This window comes from Uloborus diversus, chromosome 8 (assembly GCF_026930045.1).
Source record: "Uloborus diversus isolate 005 chromosome 8, Udiv.v.3.1, whole genome shotgun sequence".
Lineage (NCBI taxonomy): Eukaryota > Metazoa > Arthropoda > Arachnida > Araneae > Uloboridae > Uloborus > Uloborus diversus.
In genome coordinates, this window is record NC_072738.1 from 74,680,298 (window position 1) to 74,697,705 (window position 17,408).

At 30.8% G+C, this 17,408-nt stretch overlaps 1 protein-coding gene across 1 annotated transcript in view; it reads right to left on the minus strand.

Moving 5' to 3' along the window:
- LOC129227372 (irregular chiasm C-roughest protein-like) overlaps nucleotides 1–17,408 on the minus strand; it is a 100,052-nt gene that overhangs the window by 19,578 nt on the left and 63,066 nt on the right. Inside the window, exon 11 of the mRNA XM_054861922.1 lies at nucleotides 10,950–11,060. Within this exon, the coding sequence (XP_054717897.1) occupies nucleotides 10,950–11,060 (111 nt within the window). The remainder of the gene's footprint in view (nucleotides 1–10,949; nucleotides 11,061–17,408) is intronic.

The window sequence follows — 17,408 nt, forward strand, 5'->3', positions numbered from 1 at the left end:
GCTACCATTAATTATAAAGAAACAAATTCCTAGTCATTTGCTGTTCTTTAACGATAAAATAAAAACACGAAAAGTATTTTACTTTTTAAATTCAAAATTTTACAAAAAGAAAAGTATTTAAAAACCTTTGTTTTTCCCTTAACGTTATAATTTCAATAAAAACAAATCCATTTGCTTTTTTAAGAACATTTTAGTAAAAACAGCATTAAAAACATTTGTTTTTGCTGAAAAACTAGATTCTGACTAAAAATTGTTTAAAAATAAACACAGGGCGTTTGCTTTCGTAAAAAAAACAGCTGTCAGTTTTAATGGAAGCAATAACATACAAGACATTTCTGTTTTACTCACTTGCAACAAAAACAACCCAATTTCAGACATTTGTTTCGTTAAAAAAATCAATTTTTAATGTATCTTAGCTATTTATAAAGATAAATAAAACAACCTCAAAACATAAGGTGTTTTGAAAAGTTGAACTTAAATGTTTTGAATCATCACTGCTAGATTACTTCTTGTCTTGATGTTAAAGGAGTCTTACATAATAGTCTTAAAAAAGGTTTTTTTTTTCCCTTTTCATGGGAAAAAATACAAAAAATTAAACGTATAATCATTGTAATTTTATTTCTCTTGGGAAGAAAACGAGATATTTCTTCTTCTTTTTACATTATTGTAATCTCATTTCCACAGTAGCATTTTGGTAGTAAACAGAAAAAGAACAAAGAAAAAAATCATAACACACTACTCTTTACCGCAGATGAAGCTTTATTCCCCAAAATCTCTTTGTGTATTTTCCAAGGAGAATAATGGTTTTGTTCTCAAATATAAATTGAAATTCTGACTTAAAAATTTAGAGAGGTATTTCACAAATTAAAATATGTAATAATGGGAAAAAAACTCAGCGTAGAATTTTTTATTTTTCTCTAGCAATATTTTTAAAAGCTAAAGAACGTATTTTAGAAAGTCCAATTTACTGTTCAAAAATAATGGAGCATTAGAGTTTTTTTTTTTTGACTTTATAGTAGATGCTAAAGAATAAACTGTGTACTTTTTAGTACTGTAAAGGTAAAGTCTAACTAGAATAAAATCGTAAAGAAAAACTGCGCTATGCAAGAAGAGATAAAACATTGAAGTTTAATCATCTACTCAAGAAAAATGACTCATGCATACAAATAGTATAAATCGACTCCAGTTCTGAAATATGTACCGTATTACCCTGCATTAGCCGGCATGCCAGAAAAAATCGAGGTTGACCAGCATGCCAGAAAATTCGAATTTTAGGGCATGCCGGATAATTTAAGGTTTATTTTGCAACAAAACAGAAGTAAATTTATTCATTCAGTTCCAATCAGAAAGCAAACCATTGTAAGGAAAAAAATAAGTAAATCCCGATAGTAAACTTCTAACAAAATTGTGTAATACATAAATATGTGCTTGTTATTTATGGTAGGTTATTACTAACGGATTTAATTATATGCAAATAAAGTAATCAATTCAGAAGCAACCATTGTTACTGCGATTTGTTCATACTTTTTAAAAATAAATTATTTTAAATTTCTTTTAGAGAGGTAAGTTTATTTTTTATTTATTGAATAGCTATGGTAAATTCTTTAGCACTGGTTTAAGGGCGGTAACTTACTGCTGAAATGTTTTCTTATTTTTAATTTAGTTTTAATAAAATTATTCGTTATTAAACTATTTTTCTTGTTAAAAAGTCAAATGACACTGTTAGTAAATATTTTTACAAAACTAAACTGTTTATTAATACTAATAAAATATGTGTATCACTTATATTCATTTTTAAGCTGAACATATTTTTTTTATAGTATTCATTTTTCCTAAGCTCGATCTTTCCGGCATGCCGGCTAATGTGGAGTAATACGGTATATTTTTTCATTTTTTGAATCTTTTTTTCTCATTTTGAATTTCTATACTCTTAGGTATAGTGCAACCTCGTTTATCCGTACTAACTCGGTTATCCGGACCAAAAGCAATCCTAATATTCAAAAATCCAGGTAATCCGGATAATTTGGATAATTACCAAAACAAATCCTTAAATAAGAAGACTTACAGTTTATTGCATTGAAGATCAATGTGTTGTTCAATATTACGCAGAATTGTATCAATGAAGATTGAAAACTATGTTATTAATTTTTAACATTGTTTATTAACAAAGAGTTGGTCTCCAGTTTTCTGTTTTTAACATGTGTGGGATTTGAATGAAGCACGCCATGTTGTTTGTTTGCTGTCGTAATTTATAGTACGATCTATACTGAGCTCTACATGTAACATAACAAAAAGAAATGGCTTACTTATTGTTACGTTATTGCTATCACAATTTTGAATTATTAAATGCAGCGATAAAACTTTTTAAAAAAATTGCAAGTTTTATTCGCATTATCCGAAGTTCTGAATCAACTACGGCTGGGTAAACAAGGTTCTATTGTATAGTTGATCACTGCACTTAAAAGTTTTGCATGAATTTCAAACTATCTTTTCAGATTCACACTAAATAACATACGAAGAGAATGGAACGGAAAATAAATTAAATCCGAAAATAATTCATCATGTAATGGCAATGGATCATGACACTTGCTGTCTTCCAACCACAAAGTGAATACAAATTCACTGCAGAGAGAAATTAATAAAGCAATTTGGTTTGTAAAAGATCAATACTGCAATATACTCTGTCTAAATTTTGCAAATAATCAGACCAAATTCGAAGAATAAGGAAATTCTTTGGGAAGTAATAATGTCCTCTAGTGACCTCTCATCTTGGAGCTCCTGATCAAAAGTCACAAAACTTATTAATTACGTATTAATTAGTCTTAACAGTGCTGAAATAATAAGTATTCTTCTGAGTAGGCATTCCAATACTCTAACTCTTTAAATGCAAATTCAGGTTTATTAAATTTCATATGTGCCGAAGACCTCTAAATACTTAAACTCTCTGACAGTAAATATTCTTTACAGTCTCACAAACTAATCAAATTGAGGTTGGTGGTATAAATAACAGTAGTTGTGATGCAACTTATCTTTACTAATAATAAAGCTGAAAGCCTCTCTGTCTGGATATATCTCTGTCCGTCAGGATCTCTGTGACGCGCATAGCGCCTAGACCGTTCGACCGATTTTAATGAAATTTGGCACAGAATTAGTTTGGAGCATGGGGGTGATCACTTCGAAGTGATTTTTCGAAAATTCAATTTTTTTTCTTTTTCTATTCCAATTTTAAGAACATTTTCTCGAGCAAAATTATCATAAGATGGACGAGTAAATTACCGAGTTATCATAACGTGGAACCGTAACATGGGCAAGCCAATTGGTGAGAATTTTATCATACATTATTTGTAAATATACAGGCGAACCAAAAGACTTTTTAGTTTTCTACTACGGGCAAAGCCGTGCGAGTGCCACTAGTGTGAAATAAAAGTATTTACTGCATAAATAGAGAGTGGAAGAAACCATGTACATGTGTGTAGTCAAGAACTTTACATTTTTACTGCATGCAGCAGTTTCAATATTTTATAGATTTTTTTTTAAATACCCTTTCTTTATTTTAGCTTAACACTAATAAAGCGATTCCTGAAGCACTGAAAGCAACTACGTATTTAAATGCGTGATGCTTTATTGTTTGTTTAAACATTCAACATTTAAATTGTTCTATGTTTAAATTGTTCAATGCCACATTCGTCATATTTGGTATTTTTTACCAACGAAGTTTATGTAATCCGAAACTGACGTTCATATTGTATTAAAGCGTTGTAAAGGTGTGAATTAGGCATTGTTATTCCTTCAAATGCCGAGTTTCTGTTAATGAGAAAACCTTTATTTATATTGTATTCCCGTGCTGATAAGTATAATAATTAGCATTAATTACTTTTCTGCTGAAGATACTCTGATTAATATTCTATTTAATTACATAAGCATTAGGTAAGTTACTCTTAGTGTTAACTATTAAAAGCTTTTATTGGTTGTGTCATTATCTCTATTTTAATTCTATTAAGATGTTTTGAGATAGTACATGCATCAGATTAGCTATATTGTCCTTGTATATGGTACTATTAAGTTCATGCACTGTGATTAGAGTTCGTACTGTTACCATTTTTGCAAAAAGTTGTTGTTTTGAATTTTATATGGGTTTATTTGTTGTATTCTTACAAAACTTCGCGCCAAAAATTAGTCGTCCTTTTGGTGATGTCTCTTCTTTTTCTCGCCAAATATTTTATTCAATAAAGGCAAGATTACAATAAATGGAGATTTTTCCTTCACTCAAAAGTCCTACTTATAGTCAAGTAAGTGATAGAATACGCAATGAGACTAACATGGACCCAGAAAAAAACTTATTTTTCGAAGATATAATTTTTTTTTTCATGTCCGACTTTGTAAATAAGGCGTGGTCTTATTGACTCGCTGAATGTTTACGCTTACTATCAACCGCGATGCCATTACATGAGAATAAAGAAGCGAATTAAATATTTCGCTCTGCGCTAACGGCATCAGTGAATGGCAGTTCATCACTTTTGACGTCATGCTCAGAAGCGTAAAAAATGAAAGTGAATCAGCGCAGCGATTAAAATAATTAAAAAATATTAAACTTTGTGAAATTATTAAAAAAAATGGTTTAATCCAATGTTTTAAGCATGCTCTTTTAGAAAAAAATACTTATAAAAGTTTGGAAACAACCCAAATTTGTAACAATACTTATTGGAGAATTTTGATATTGTAAAACTACTTTTGAAAACGATAGATACAATTTTTTAAATGCTGAAAACAAATTGAAAAGTATTAAAAGAAGTGTAACTTACTAGTACTTGTCAAAAATCAGAACTAGTCCTGAAAATTATACTTTTAACCTTCTTAAATGAAGATCTATTTTTTCTCCTTACGGAGATACGCTGTCTAAGAAGACAAGATAAATGGAATTCTTCAGCCAAACCTTTTTGTCGCCTTTGGAACGAAAAGAAAGGGGATGGAATATCTGTCAATTATATGCTACTTTATTACCCCTACTTAATTTCGAGGCTATGCGTTTTCGTCATTTTTAGACGGAGCAAAATTATTCGCCTTAATATTTTTTTTTTTTGCTCCAGAGTCTCCATTGAGCGAGTATGTTTTACGCCATATTGATCTATTTGAAGGGTTATCATTATCTCAATATAAATGGTGAAAATATATAAAAGAAAGTATAAGGAATATTTTGCATTTGAAAATAATGGAGTTCTATGCAAAAAAAAAACTTTATTTAAATACAACAATGTTTAAAGTTAAAAATGGCTGAATTATTCCAAAACAAACCGGAAACCTTTCAGAGATATATTATCGAGTAGTCAAGCATTTTTTCCCGCTACAACCACCGTCCACTAGGTTAACTCTGGACTGTGTGGGAAACACTACCACAACAAACGGAAATTCAATAAGTACTTGAAAAAGATAATCACTCTTCACAACTATATTACCAAAAGTATTCAGACACTTTCAAAAATTCACACTTTAATGGATTTCTCGAAAAATAAGAGACTAATTGTTCTGTTACTTTTGTTACACAAAAGGTATGCTTCAGCTGTCATTTTCCAATAAAAATTAGATCACCCATGCATTTCGGGATCAGCAACGAATTGAGAAAACAAGAAAAGGTTTTGAATTATCCTTCATCGCAAATAGCATGGAATAAACTATAAATTTCAAACATAGCTTTAAGAACTGTATAGAAATTATTTTCATACTTCCGTGAAAGTATCACTTATATTCACGAAGATTTAAGCATTTCTTTTAAAATTACCGATTTCGCGCTCAGGTTTTTGGCTCATAACATGCTGAGTTTTCCATCGAACCTGAAACTTTCAGAAAACTCGACAGCATACAAGAGAAGTATAGTACTTAAATTTGAAGTTAAAATATTGAAAATTTGACGAAATATGAACATTTAAAACACTTAATTGTTTACTGCGCATGCGCGAAAGATGGCAATTTATAACTTTTATAATTAAAATGCCAAGTAGATTCCTCAACTTATAATGAAGTTCCTAGTCAATATCTCAAAAATTTGGAAAGATATCAGCGATTTAATGAACCGAATTTTAATAATTCTTAGATAGGCGATGAATCGTTAAGGGTCGTTCACAAGTTTACAACACTTGCCTGCAATCGATCAGTGTGATTCATGATAAAAGCAGATTATTAATATTAATAATTGTAAAAAACATTGCAATTATTACTATTTCTTCTGACTGTAGAGTCGGTTACAAATGATGTTACGCTTTGAGGGAGGTCGGAAAAATATGACGTTTTGTGACACTATTAGGGTATATGTGTGACGTAACAAGTTTTGGTTGAAATAAAGACATTTTTCACATAAATATGTTTATGTAATATAGAATGAAATGTGCCGAGGGGGGGGGGGGTTCGAATATGTCGATAAAAGGTGTGACATCATTTATAGACACCCCTTGTATTAAGAGAAGCAACTTTATACATGGTATACATGGTTCTAACTTACAGTGCTGTCCAAATTATTAGACTAAAGAGTTTTTTTTTTTGTTTTTTGTGCACTATTTGTACTAAAATACTACTTATTTTACTGTTAAAGTACAGTACATACTGTAAGCTGATTATTACGTTATTTTTGCATAATTTAATGTTTGCAGGTGGCAGCACTGTCTGCTTTGTTTGTGTTTTTTATTTATCTACCTACCAGGAACATAACCTCAATCAGCTTAAACAGTACACTAGTTCTTTTTATTAGTGTGTTCTGTTATATTTAAAGTTAGTTATAGGTAGTATGTGAGTATATATAATAGTGAGTATTAAACAATTTTTTACCTCCTTTTTAAAAAATGTTAAGAAATGGTGTAAACCTTGTGAAAAGTATGCCAAAAAGACTTACAATGCTCATCAAGAACAAGGGAATGCATACTAAACATCAGATAATTATTTCACTATTCGTTAATGTGTCTACAGTTATGTAATCAATAAAGAATTTGCTTTTAAAACAATCTTAGTCTAATAATTTGGCCAGCACTGTATGGCGATAATCTATCGTTAGTAATCACGGTCTAATTAAGGCTGTTTTATTTTATTTATTTATTTATTTTTTTTTTGCTTTGAAGAGGGTGAAATTTTGCTATTATTGGAGTCTGCAGTTCGAAACAAAACAATGTGCAAAAAACTTTTTCCAGAAGCGAAAGCAAAATCGAGAATTATACCCAACATTGCACCAAGCACGATCATTATGTCAGGATGGATTTAGACAGTTTTGCTCTGTACTAACAATTTATATGTGAAGCTTTCAAATTTAGAAGATGTATATTCTCAAAACGAGATAAGAGAGGGGTCTTCAGACGATAAAAATGAAGCATTCTTCATTCCTAACGAGGCTGGAAAAATTTGAGGGGTAGGCTGAAGGCGAATTTTGTTTGATGAATAGTGGCGCTGTTGCCAACAAATTATTTCATACATCGCTCCGAACCTTACGAAGAGTGCAATTTGCGAAACGCTTTCGTGAATCTGTGAAACTAAGTGATAGGATTTTGTGTTCCTTGGTGTTGTTCTTTCTTTTCTTCTTGATGGAATCGATTTGCTTCTTCCGAGCTTTGTTTTTTCCTAATTTCTTTTTAATCTGTTGTTAGAAGCGCGGATGCCATTTTTTTTTTCTCTTTTTAATAAATCTAGGGATAAAGCTGATCGTTATCTTGCGACACACCTGGTGGTAGCAATTAAGTTTATCTGTTGACAAACTTGGTGATACTCTAATTACGCTCAACGGAATTCGGTGAAAAATAAGAAAGGAATTAGTACCTTTGTTGTTGATTGAGGAAAACGCCGGAAGCGACGACACTCAAGACGAGAATCAAAGCAAGTAATTTTAACACTGACAGAAAGAGTGATGACAATAATTATGGATTTCTGTGATGAAGTAAATTAGCTAATTTATGACTGTACGCTTTCTTTGGAAAACAAAATTATGGTATACAATATACAATTGAGATAGGCATGGTCAATTTTTTACCTAGTTTCAGCATTCATATATTCTGCTTCGGGGAATATTATTGTGATTCTTTGCTAAAGGTAAAATGTTCAATCTGACCCATCTGGCTATTGAAATGTTTTCCCTGGGTTCCAGAGTTGGATTCGGAAGCTTTAAAGTTTCAAAATTCGGAGCCGGAGTTGATTATTTTTCCGTCGACTTCTCAGCACTTTTTAGAATCATGGTCGGGGGTTAAAAATGATCTTTACAAAAATGAATAACATTGGTAATTACATTTTTTGTGATAATTTATATAAGTAATTCTTTTCAATACAATTGTAATTTATTCTGAAAGGAAATGAAGAAAAGCCTTTTCATTTGTTCTCTTTCATGAATATTCACTAATGCCAATGCTGTTTTGCTAGCTTGAAAAGAAGAAACAGCATATTGTTTCTAAAACACCAAAGAAAAGATAAATTTATAGATGAAATTTTTTAATATTTTAGGCACTAATTCTTCCAATCCTAAAGTGTTTGGAGCCGGGCCAACTTAAACTGACTTTGGTGAAAGCAGAAGCAGCGATGCATTTCATTGCTTTTTAAAATCGTAACTTTATGATTATTTTGGAAGACGCAGACGCAAAATTGAAAGTATTAAATATCGTCAGACGAAAGGGTTTAGTACTACATTAATATTTTCTTTTTCAATTATGTGTAAAACATAATTACATCTATTTATATTTTTCGCTGCTTGCAGCTGTTTAAATTTTATGCATCTGAAAATTGAAATTTACGCAATTAGACAAGTGTACTACGAAATTCATCTTAAGTTAAGACTTATTTTAAGCCACACATGGAAAATTTTGCAACTTTTATTAGCAAAAGTTTTCTTCTAACTTTAAAATAGTAAATATTTTTTTTTAAATTGCACACGAACAAACGAAATTTTGTAGTTTATGTTTAGAATTACGGAGTAAGTGCACATTATCGGTTTAGTAAGTTAGAAAACTCATATTCATAAAAATGTTATTTATTCAGTTAGATCAGTTTTATACGGGAGTTTTATTGTTTGAAACCGCACATTATAAATGTGGCAACTTACGTATGTTGCCCGTACCAAAAGTGATGCCCGACCTTACTTGAGTTTTTTAAATGTATAAACGAACACTGCAGAAAAATGTATTTTACGCTACCGAAACTAATAACAATAAAACAATAATCTGGAAACGAACATTTTCAAACCTAGCTACTACTTTAAAAACAAATTTGCCGAAAATAGTGTCGCTTGGTAGAATTACAGAAAACCATTTTTTTTTCTTATAGTCGAAATGAACATAAATTTTTAAGTTCCCAGTGATCAATGTTTGTTTTGCAGAAATTCATTGCTAAGACTGAGAAAGACTTGAAGTTCGAGGCGCAGTACAATCAATTTCCTTTTTTTCCCCGAATTGATGTTTAAGATCTTATCTGGATGAACTACAGTTATTCGTCAGTAAATGATATTACATAATATATGAAGCTGCCACAACAAATGGCAAAAATTTATTTAGAAATGAAAATAAATTTAGAGAGATTTTTTTCCCTTATAAAATTGTTTTATGGTTAATAGATTAAGATAAAATAGAAGATATTGCAGTTACGTTTAAAAATAAAAGCTGCAAATTTTTAAATGTTTGCAAAATCGATATGAAATGTAAGAACAGGTTAATCGAAAGAGAAAGATGATTTCATTTTAAAATCCTGATTTGTTTACTGGAATCATTTTTTGTCCTTAAGTTTTTGAAAAAAAAATGCAATTTTTAAAGAAAGTCATAAAAATAGATTTATTTACAAAACAATACAGTATGTCCGAATCAAATGTATCGAACTCGAGCAGTCGATTAAAAAAAAAGATGTTTAAGCGCTACGAAGGCAATATTGACCAATTTCGGGAGCTGAATTCTTAGAGCTTGACGGCAATTTTTTTTTTCGCGTCTGAGCACCTGCGCTTTTTTAAAGCTGACAAAGGAAAAAATGGAATCACCGTGAGAGAAGTGGTGTACAGAACAAAAATCCATATTAACTTCAAAAAATGTTTCCAACAGTTTATCGAAGAAACCCACTCCGGTATAAGAGCATTAAAAAGAGGTACTAAATTTATCTCGAAGCGTATAGTGTACAGAAAAGGCCACTAAGGGAACTCACTAAGCAAGTAAGAGAGCTCGCTAAGCCACTAAAATGGGTCACTAAGTTACTAAGGGAGCTCTCTAAGCTACTAAGAGAGCTCACTAAGTTACTAACGGAGCTCACCAAGCTACTAAGAGACCTAGCTCATTAAGTTACTAAGGGAGCTCACTAAGCTATTGAGGGAGTTCAGAGCTACTAAAAGAGCTCACGTAGAAGTGTACTGATTTTTTAATAAAATCTTAGCGAGTATTGGCATCTAATATTAGTTTCCTTATACTTTAAATTCTTTGTTAAGTATAACGACCTCTTCAAAACTCGTTACAGTGATTCGAACACCCTGAAGTGTTGATAAGTAAATAAACTTTTGTGAGTGATGTTTTATATGCAGTCAAAAGTTTGAAGTTTCAAGCACGAAACCTTCATTTCGATAAAGAGCATATCGTGAAGTTTCTACAAATTTCATAAAAACATATGCTGAATAAACACATGTACCCTGACACTACTCTACAAATTCCTTCTAATTTGGGACGCATGAAAGGGTTTCGATTTTTTTAAATATATAAAGTAACTTTTTGTTTTTGATGCGAGTCCTCCTCACATATCCATTGTTTTTCACTTTTTGCTTTAGAAAACCAAAGTGAAATTTGCAAATTTCATAAAAAATAGCTTTTGAATGCCTTAAAAAACCTCAAAATCTAATTGCTTCAATATCCTTTGCTCATTCTTCAACTTCTTACTGCATATATAATATCACTTTAAACAACTTCAAACTAAAAGGAATTTCATAAAACAGAATAGAGCGAATAAATTATATAAAAGTTTACCTTTAATGACGGATTTTCTTCTTAGGCATAATATAATAACTATCGTAACAGATACAATGAAGACAATACCACCTATGACACCAGCCAGGATGATTAACATTGGTATACTCTCTATAAGATGAAGAATGCTCTTGTTACACATGTGAAGTGAAACAAACTGTTTAAACTTACACACACATACATATATACACACATATACCATTAAAGCATAAGTTATATATTATTATTAACATATATTTTATATAAAATATAATTTTTGACGGACCTTAGTATGGTAAAAATACCAAGTAACAAAAGAATTAAGTTTTACTTTGAGGTATTTAGGAACAAAGGCAAAGTACCATAACAATATTAATAAACTCACATCTAATTTTTTTCTGTAAAAATATGCTCGTAGAATAACATCGCTGATTAAAATTGAAAATTAAAAAGTAGTAACTTTTCCATTGATAAAGGAATGTTGATAGTTTTAATTACTATCCCAAGGGAAAAATTTGATGTCGGAGGAGAAAAAAATGAACAGTATACACTACCAAAAAATGGTAATGAAATGCAACCAAAAAGTCAAGAAGTTGACTTTCAACTCCTTAATTTTTTTTTTTTTTTGAGCTGAATTAAAAAAGTCAAGAAAATTATTGTCGAAGAAACACTAAAATAAGTTTAAGAAAATTACATAATATGCCTAAAGGAAATTACTTAGGCAATAAAAATATTATGTTGGCGAAATTGGTAATTATTCAAATATTGTTTATGAATGTATACACTGTAAAAACGATTCAGAAACGTTCCTGGAAAATAATAGGCAGCTGATGTGCCCAATTTCTGCCAGTAACATATCTCCCAAAAACCAGGAATGTTTTCAGTTGAAATTCAGAAACCTTTCTCAGATTATCCAGAAAAATCCAGAAATATTCCCGTACGAAGCTAGTCGCGTCGCTGGAACGTCAGAGTAATCTTAGGTAGGGATAATATTTCAGCTCCAAAATCTGTATTGCAAACACGGCCAATGCTGAGCCAGAATTGCAAGTAAGTATCAAGCATAATACTTCCTTGCAATTCCATCCAGCTAAGTTAGTCCAAAGACTTAATCGCTCACTTTGGGAGCTTAAATCAGTCTGGACGAGCCGCGATCGAATAAAAGCTTGACACACGTTATAAATACTGTCAGTTATTCTTTGAACTGGGAGCTAAAACTATTTTTTACAACAGTGAGAATTCTGCATTCATGCAACTTATAGCAATTCAGGAAACTTTTTGACAATGATACTTGATATTTCCAGGAAGTGTATAAAAACCATTGAAATCCCGAGACGTTACATGAAAATACTCAGTAACGTTTCGGAATTTTTTTACAGTGTACGGATGCTCTTTACCGACCCCTACAAAGGCTTCGAATTTTAACGATATTGATAGCTTCTGATAATGAAAGTGAGCCTAAGTAATAGTAAGAGAAACTACGTTATATGTTCACTAATTTGCAACAAAAGTTTTTGTCAGATAACTTTTCATCCAAAAACTCTTGCTGCATTGAGAAAGAGATTCCTTCAAACCCCAAAACTGATATCCGCCATTTAATGAAAATTTGAGCATTCACAATGTTGTTTTTCTTATTGTTACTTTATAGCACATAGTTATTTACTCATTTCTTGGTTGGTTGGTTAGATCGTTTTTTTTTTTTTTTTGGCGCAAGAGCCTTAGTATATGCTACACTGCCACTCATTTCTTGTACCTAAATGTTCATATACTGGTCATAAACTGACACAGTATATATAGTGTGCATATACTGATTGGCCAAGCACTAATTCTTTATCTTCAGGGCCCGATTAAGATGTCAGCGGGCCCAGGGCCAAATTATTTTTGCCCCCCCCCCCTGTACTAACTTTACTGTTTTAGCAACTTGATAAGCAATTTCAGCCATTGATTAAAGCAATTTTTGCCATTTGGGGGTCCATAAATAGTGGGTGCCCTAGGTCAAGGCCTAGTCGGCCTATTCTGCAATCAGACCCGGAGGGTCTAAGAGCATAAATCTGCCGAGTGCAGGTAAACGGCAGTATCTACAAAAATGAGTTTTCGAGACATTTGAAGAAATGTGTGTCGGATTCAATATTAACCGCAGGGAAATCTTGGAATTAGACGTTTTTCCGCACCTTTTCTACAGCGAAAACCAAACAAGCAAGCTTGTGCAATAAAGCTAGCGTACAACAGATAAAAAAAACCAAATGCAGTTACTGCCATGGCCTACCTGCACATGGTAGGAATTGTCCATACAGCTATTTTTTATCAAGAGCACGAATGATGCATGTTTTTTCCTCTTTTCAAGTGCGTTAACACCATTAATAACAATAAACGGATGATCACTTGCGTGTATTTTAAAAGCCGCTTCCCTACTTTTTCCGCATTATTCACAGTAACGCATTCCAAAGTTCATCTCTCACCACACTGCATAAATGGCCACCGCACCATTATACAGTATTGGGCTTCCACGCAGCGCGGCCAAAGGGCGGAAAATGAAAATACGCATCCGTGCGTGCGAATGGGTTCGGTTACAAAAGCCGAAAAATCAGGCATCTGCGGTCGGGACTCGGGCGGATGGAACGTTTTATTAATTAAAAGTGAAACGTTCTGGGGTGGGATAGCAATTTGAATCGATTGCATTATCGATATTCACTTTAGGATTGGGTCAGGAATTTCTCAGAGCAATTTATCAGATTTAGTAATTTGGGTGAAAAAAAAAATGGCGGGTGATACTTTTGTGGGAAATTTGGAATTAATGAGCATTAAGTATTTAAGATAATTAATGTTTTAGTTTCCGCTGTTACTCTAGTTGAAGTTTTTGTAATTGGATTTGTAAGTGTGAGCTTATGAATAACATGCAACTTTTATGTAACTGCTCTAGAAAAAGAATATAATTTTTATGAAAATTAAGTGAATTTAAGTTTTTAATGAAAAACAATGTTTTATTGATTGGCAGTTTTAATTATTTTAGAAGCTAAAGAAAAAATAAATAAAAATAATAAATAAAGTAAAATAAGATAAAATAAAAAATATAAAAAAACTAAACTAAAATAAAATAAATAAAGGAAAACTAAAACCGAAATTCAACTTCTGTGTTACACTTACTGTCTAACACTTTGTACCATGAGTTTACAAAACATTGTGTTAATTGAAAAAAGAAAGATCTGCTGCTTTTTACTGGTAAATATCTAATTGCAATCGAAAAACAAGCCTCTATAACAATCCCCCATTTTTTCATTCCCTTTATCAGCAAAGAAAATTAAACAATAGTTATAATAACTATAATTTTGAATAATACAATTAATCTTGTATTAGTTCATTTTGTAATGAATGAAAAAAAAAAATACAAAAAAAAAAAAAAAAAAAGTTAGTACTTAAAGATAAGTAAAAAATAAAACATACAACACAGCAAAATGAGATGTCCTATAAAAATAATGTACGAAGATGCACGCCCAATAATATTAATTTAAAAATAATTTCGTATAAAATAGATTACAATTGAAACATAAAAAAAATGCATTAACTAATTACAACTATTAAATTTCTTCGAAAAAGTGGAAAAAATTAATTCAAATCACAACATTTTATACGTTTTTATTGTTCTATTTCATAATTGCGTGGATTAAAATATATTTCTTTAAAAATGTGATATATTTCTTCTATAATGGATTTTAAGTACAGATCTAAATTGATCTAATTAAATAAATTCCTAAGGAAAACATATTTTCTATTAAGAGAGTTTTGATAAGAATTGTTGAAGCATATTTTTTAATTACTAGCTACGTCGACCGGCTTCGCACGGTCCACCTCGAAAATAAAAGTTATGTCAAGTGACGCGTGTTCAACAATCAGGCTTGAACAAAAAAAAAAAAAAAAAAAAAAAAAAATCTAAAATTTCTGCGGTAGATTTCGGAAAAATAATCAAAAAGTAAACATTTTAAATCCCCTGATTACATGAGAAACCTTTAATACAAAACCCAGAAATTTATTTGCTCATATTTGAGACAAAAAATGGCAACAGATCTTTCGTCTCAATGATTTTCTTCATGCTATAAATTTAGAAAAAAGTATTTCTGCGGAAAGTTGAGATGAAGCACTGAATAATAATTTGAATGGAGGAAAGCCTTCGAAAAATAGGGATTTTATGTCGAAATCTAAATATTATAATTAATAGTTTTTAATTGATATCTCAGCTATTTATTATCGGAGGATTATGTTAAATAGCCAGACATAAAGACGGGAAGATTACGAATCCATCGATACCTTGTTCGATGGTCAGTTCGCTGTCGTTCGAGAGAAGAAACTTGGACATAGATGACTACTTAGATACATAGGTACATACATAGATACATACGCTCAGTTTTTAATTATATAAGATTAAGGAACGCATTCAGAAACATATAGAATGAATCGAAGAGTTTCTTTACCACTTTTTAACGGATTATAAAAACAAAAATATAAATTCAGTTAAACGAGTTTAAAGCAAATATTCCAACTCAGAATGATCAATAAAATGTTTGTAAAGAAATTAGTAAAAAATACAGATTAAAATGCAAAAAGCAAAAATAGCAATAAAACTGAAATTAATAACGTAAATTTCTTACATAGTTCATTAATTACTTTTTTAAGTTGTGAAGTAGTAAGTCCTTTTTATTTGTATCACGTTTTTTTTTCACCCAAGCATGAAAAAGTACCATTTAGTTTGGATTTTTTTCTTAATAGCGTTTGAAAACAAAAGTAATGTTTTAAAAGATTCATATAAAAACTAGTGCATGATGCGTGAAATAAGTTTTAGTTTTAAACTTTTTTTAAAGAGAGATTATTCATAAACGGAATATTTTATGAATTTTTGAAGCTATTATCAATCGCATCAGCCTATTAGTCATCAAAAGCATCCATAAAGCTGTTCAATGAAATACGATATGGATAGCTGAATTAAATAATACGATTTTACCAAACATTTTCAAAATTCAATTCATAGCTTAAGAGATTTAATACAATTTTTTTTTGTGTAAGACTGCTCAACAAGCATGTTTGGATATTTTTAAATAAAAATTCATTTTAAATTCTTATTTTTAAAATTTCACCTTAAAAAATACAATACATTCATAAGTTAAAAATTGTATTCATTTTACTTGAAAAATGAGATATAGTAACAAGTTTCTTAATAAAATTTGCTCAAATTTCAGAGTATTTTTTTTCTTTTAAATCTTTTAACTAAACACGAAATTGCAAACATAGTACCGAAACATATCATCGGAGCATATGTAAGTATTTTTTTTCAATGTTAGCTATAATACTCAGGTTTTTTTGTTTGTAAAAAGATAAAAATATTACTCTTAGTGCAATTTTGATCAAGTTTCTATTCATTTAAGTTTTGCAAGAAGTCGATCACATTAAACAAAGTTAAATTTTCAATGTTTTTCTCTAGGAAATCAAAGGACGAAACCATTAAGTAAATGTTTAGCTCTTTCTTTTTAGAACAGAAGTTTAGCCGAAAAGTTGCTAAAAATATAAATATCCACGAAAGTTTTCCCAAAACATTTTGCATGGATATGCAAAGATTCCTAACAGTTAAGTCTTGAGAAATCATTCATAACTTCCTAAATAATTCATTCTTTAAAATAAAAACTTAGGAACAGGAAAGAATTATTTACTTTCTTTCAGAGTACGGAATTGAAATGTAGCAAAATTCTGAAAATGAGGGGGGTGTTATGGGGTGGGATTCCAACGTGAAATGAAAGTCATCACAAAATAATAATGCAGCTATTATAAGAAAAGAAGCAAAAAAAAGCGGGAAGCGGAAAAACTTCAAAACATTTTAATGATTTAGCTCACGCAGATGATTTAGATTTTTCGACTAATGGCGAAAGTTTCAAAATCAGTCGCAGCGAATTTAAATCCTTTTCCATCTCTATATGTTTGCCGAGAGAAGATTTTTTTTCTGGGGGTGTGAAATGCTGATCGAACCGTCACTTTAAAAATAAGGAATCATAACTGCAAAAGTAGAAGTTTTAGTTATTTTTTGGCTTGATGAAGTAAAGTGACAACTCCCAGAACTGTCTGCTTTCGTGGCAGCCGTGCATTAAACGTTTGTGAAGATGCAGCGCCATCTGACGGTTTTTATCGGATTTTTTATCATATTAGTTTTGCTTGATCAGAAAGAGTGAAGATAGTACTCTTGTCATTTTCAAGTAAATAGAAGTTGTTGTTCCGTGTCTAGAATATCATGCCGAAGTATTGGTCTCGTCTGTAATCCTGCCCGCCACTTTTCCTTTTTGAAACGAGACTTTTACTTGTTTTTCTCTTCGAATGTTTCTGGTTTCTTATTTTTCAGGGTAATACACATTTTTAACTATTATAATATTTTTTATGCAATGCTCATGCAGAAAATGGAAAACATGAATTTGAAGGTAAAAACGAAAAAATAATTGCATTTCTCTT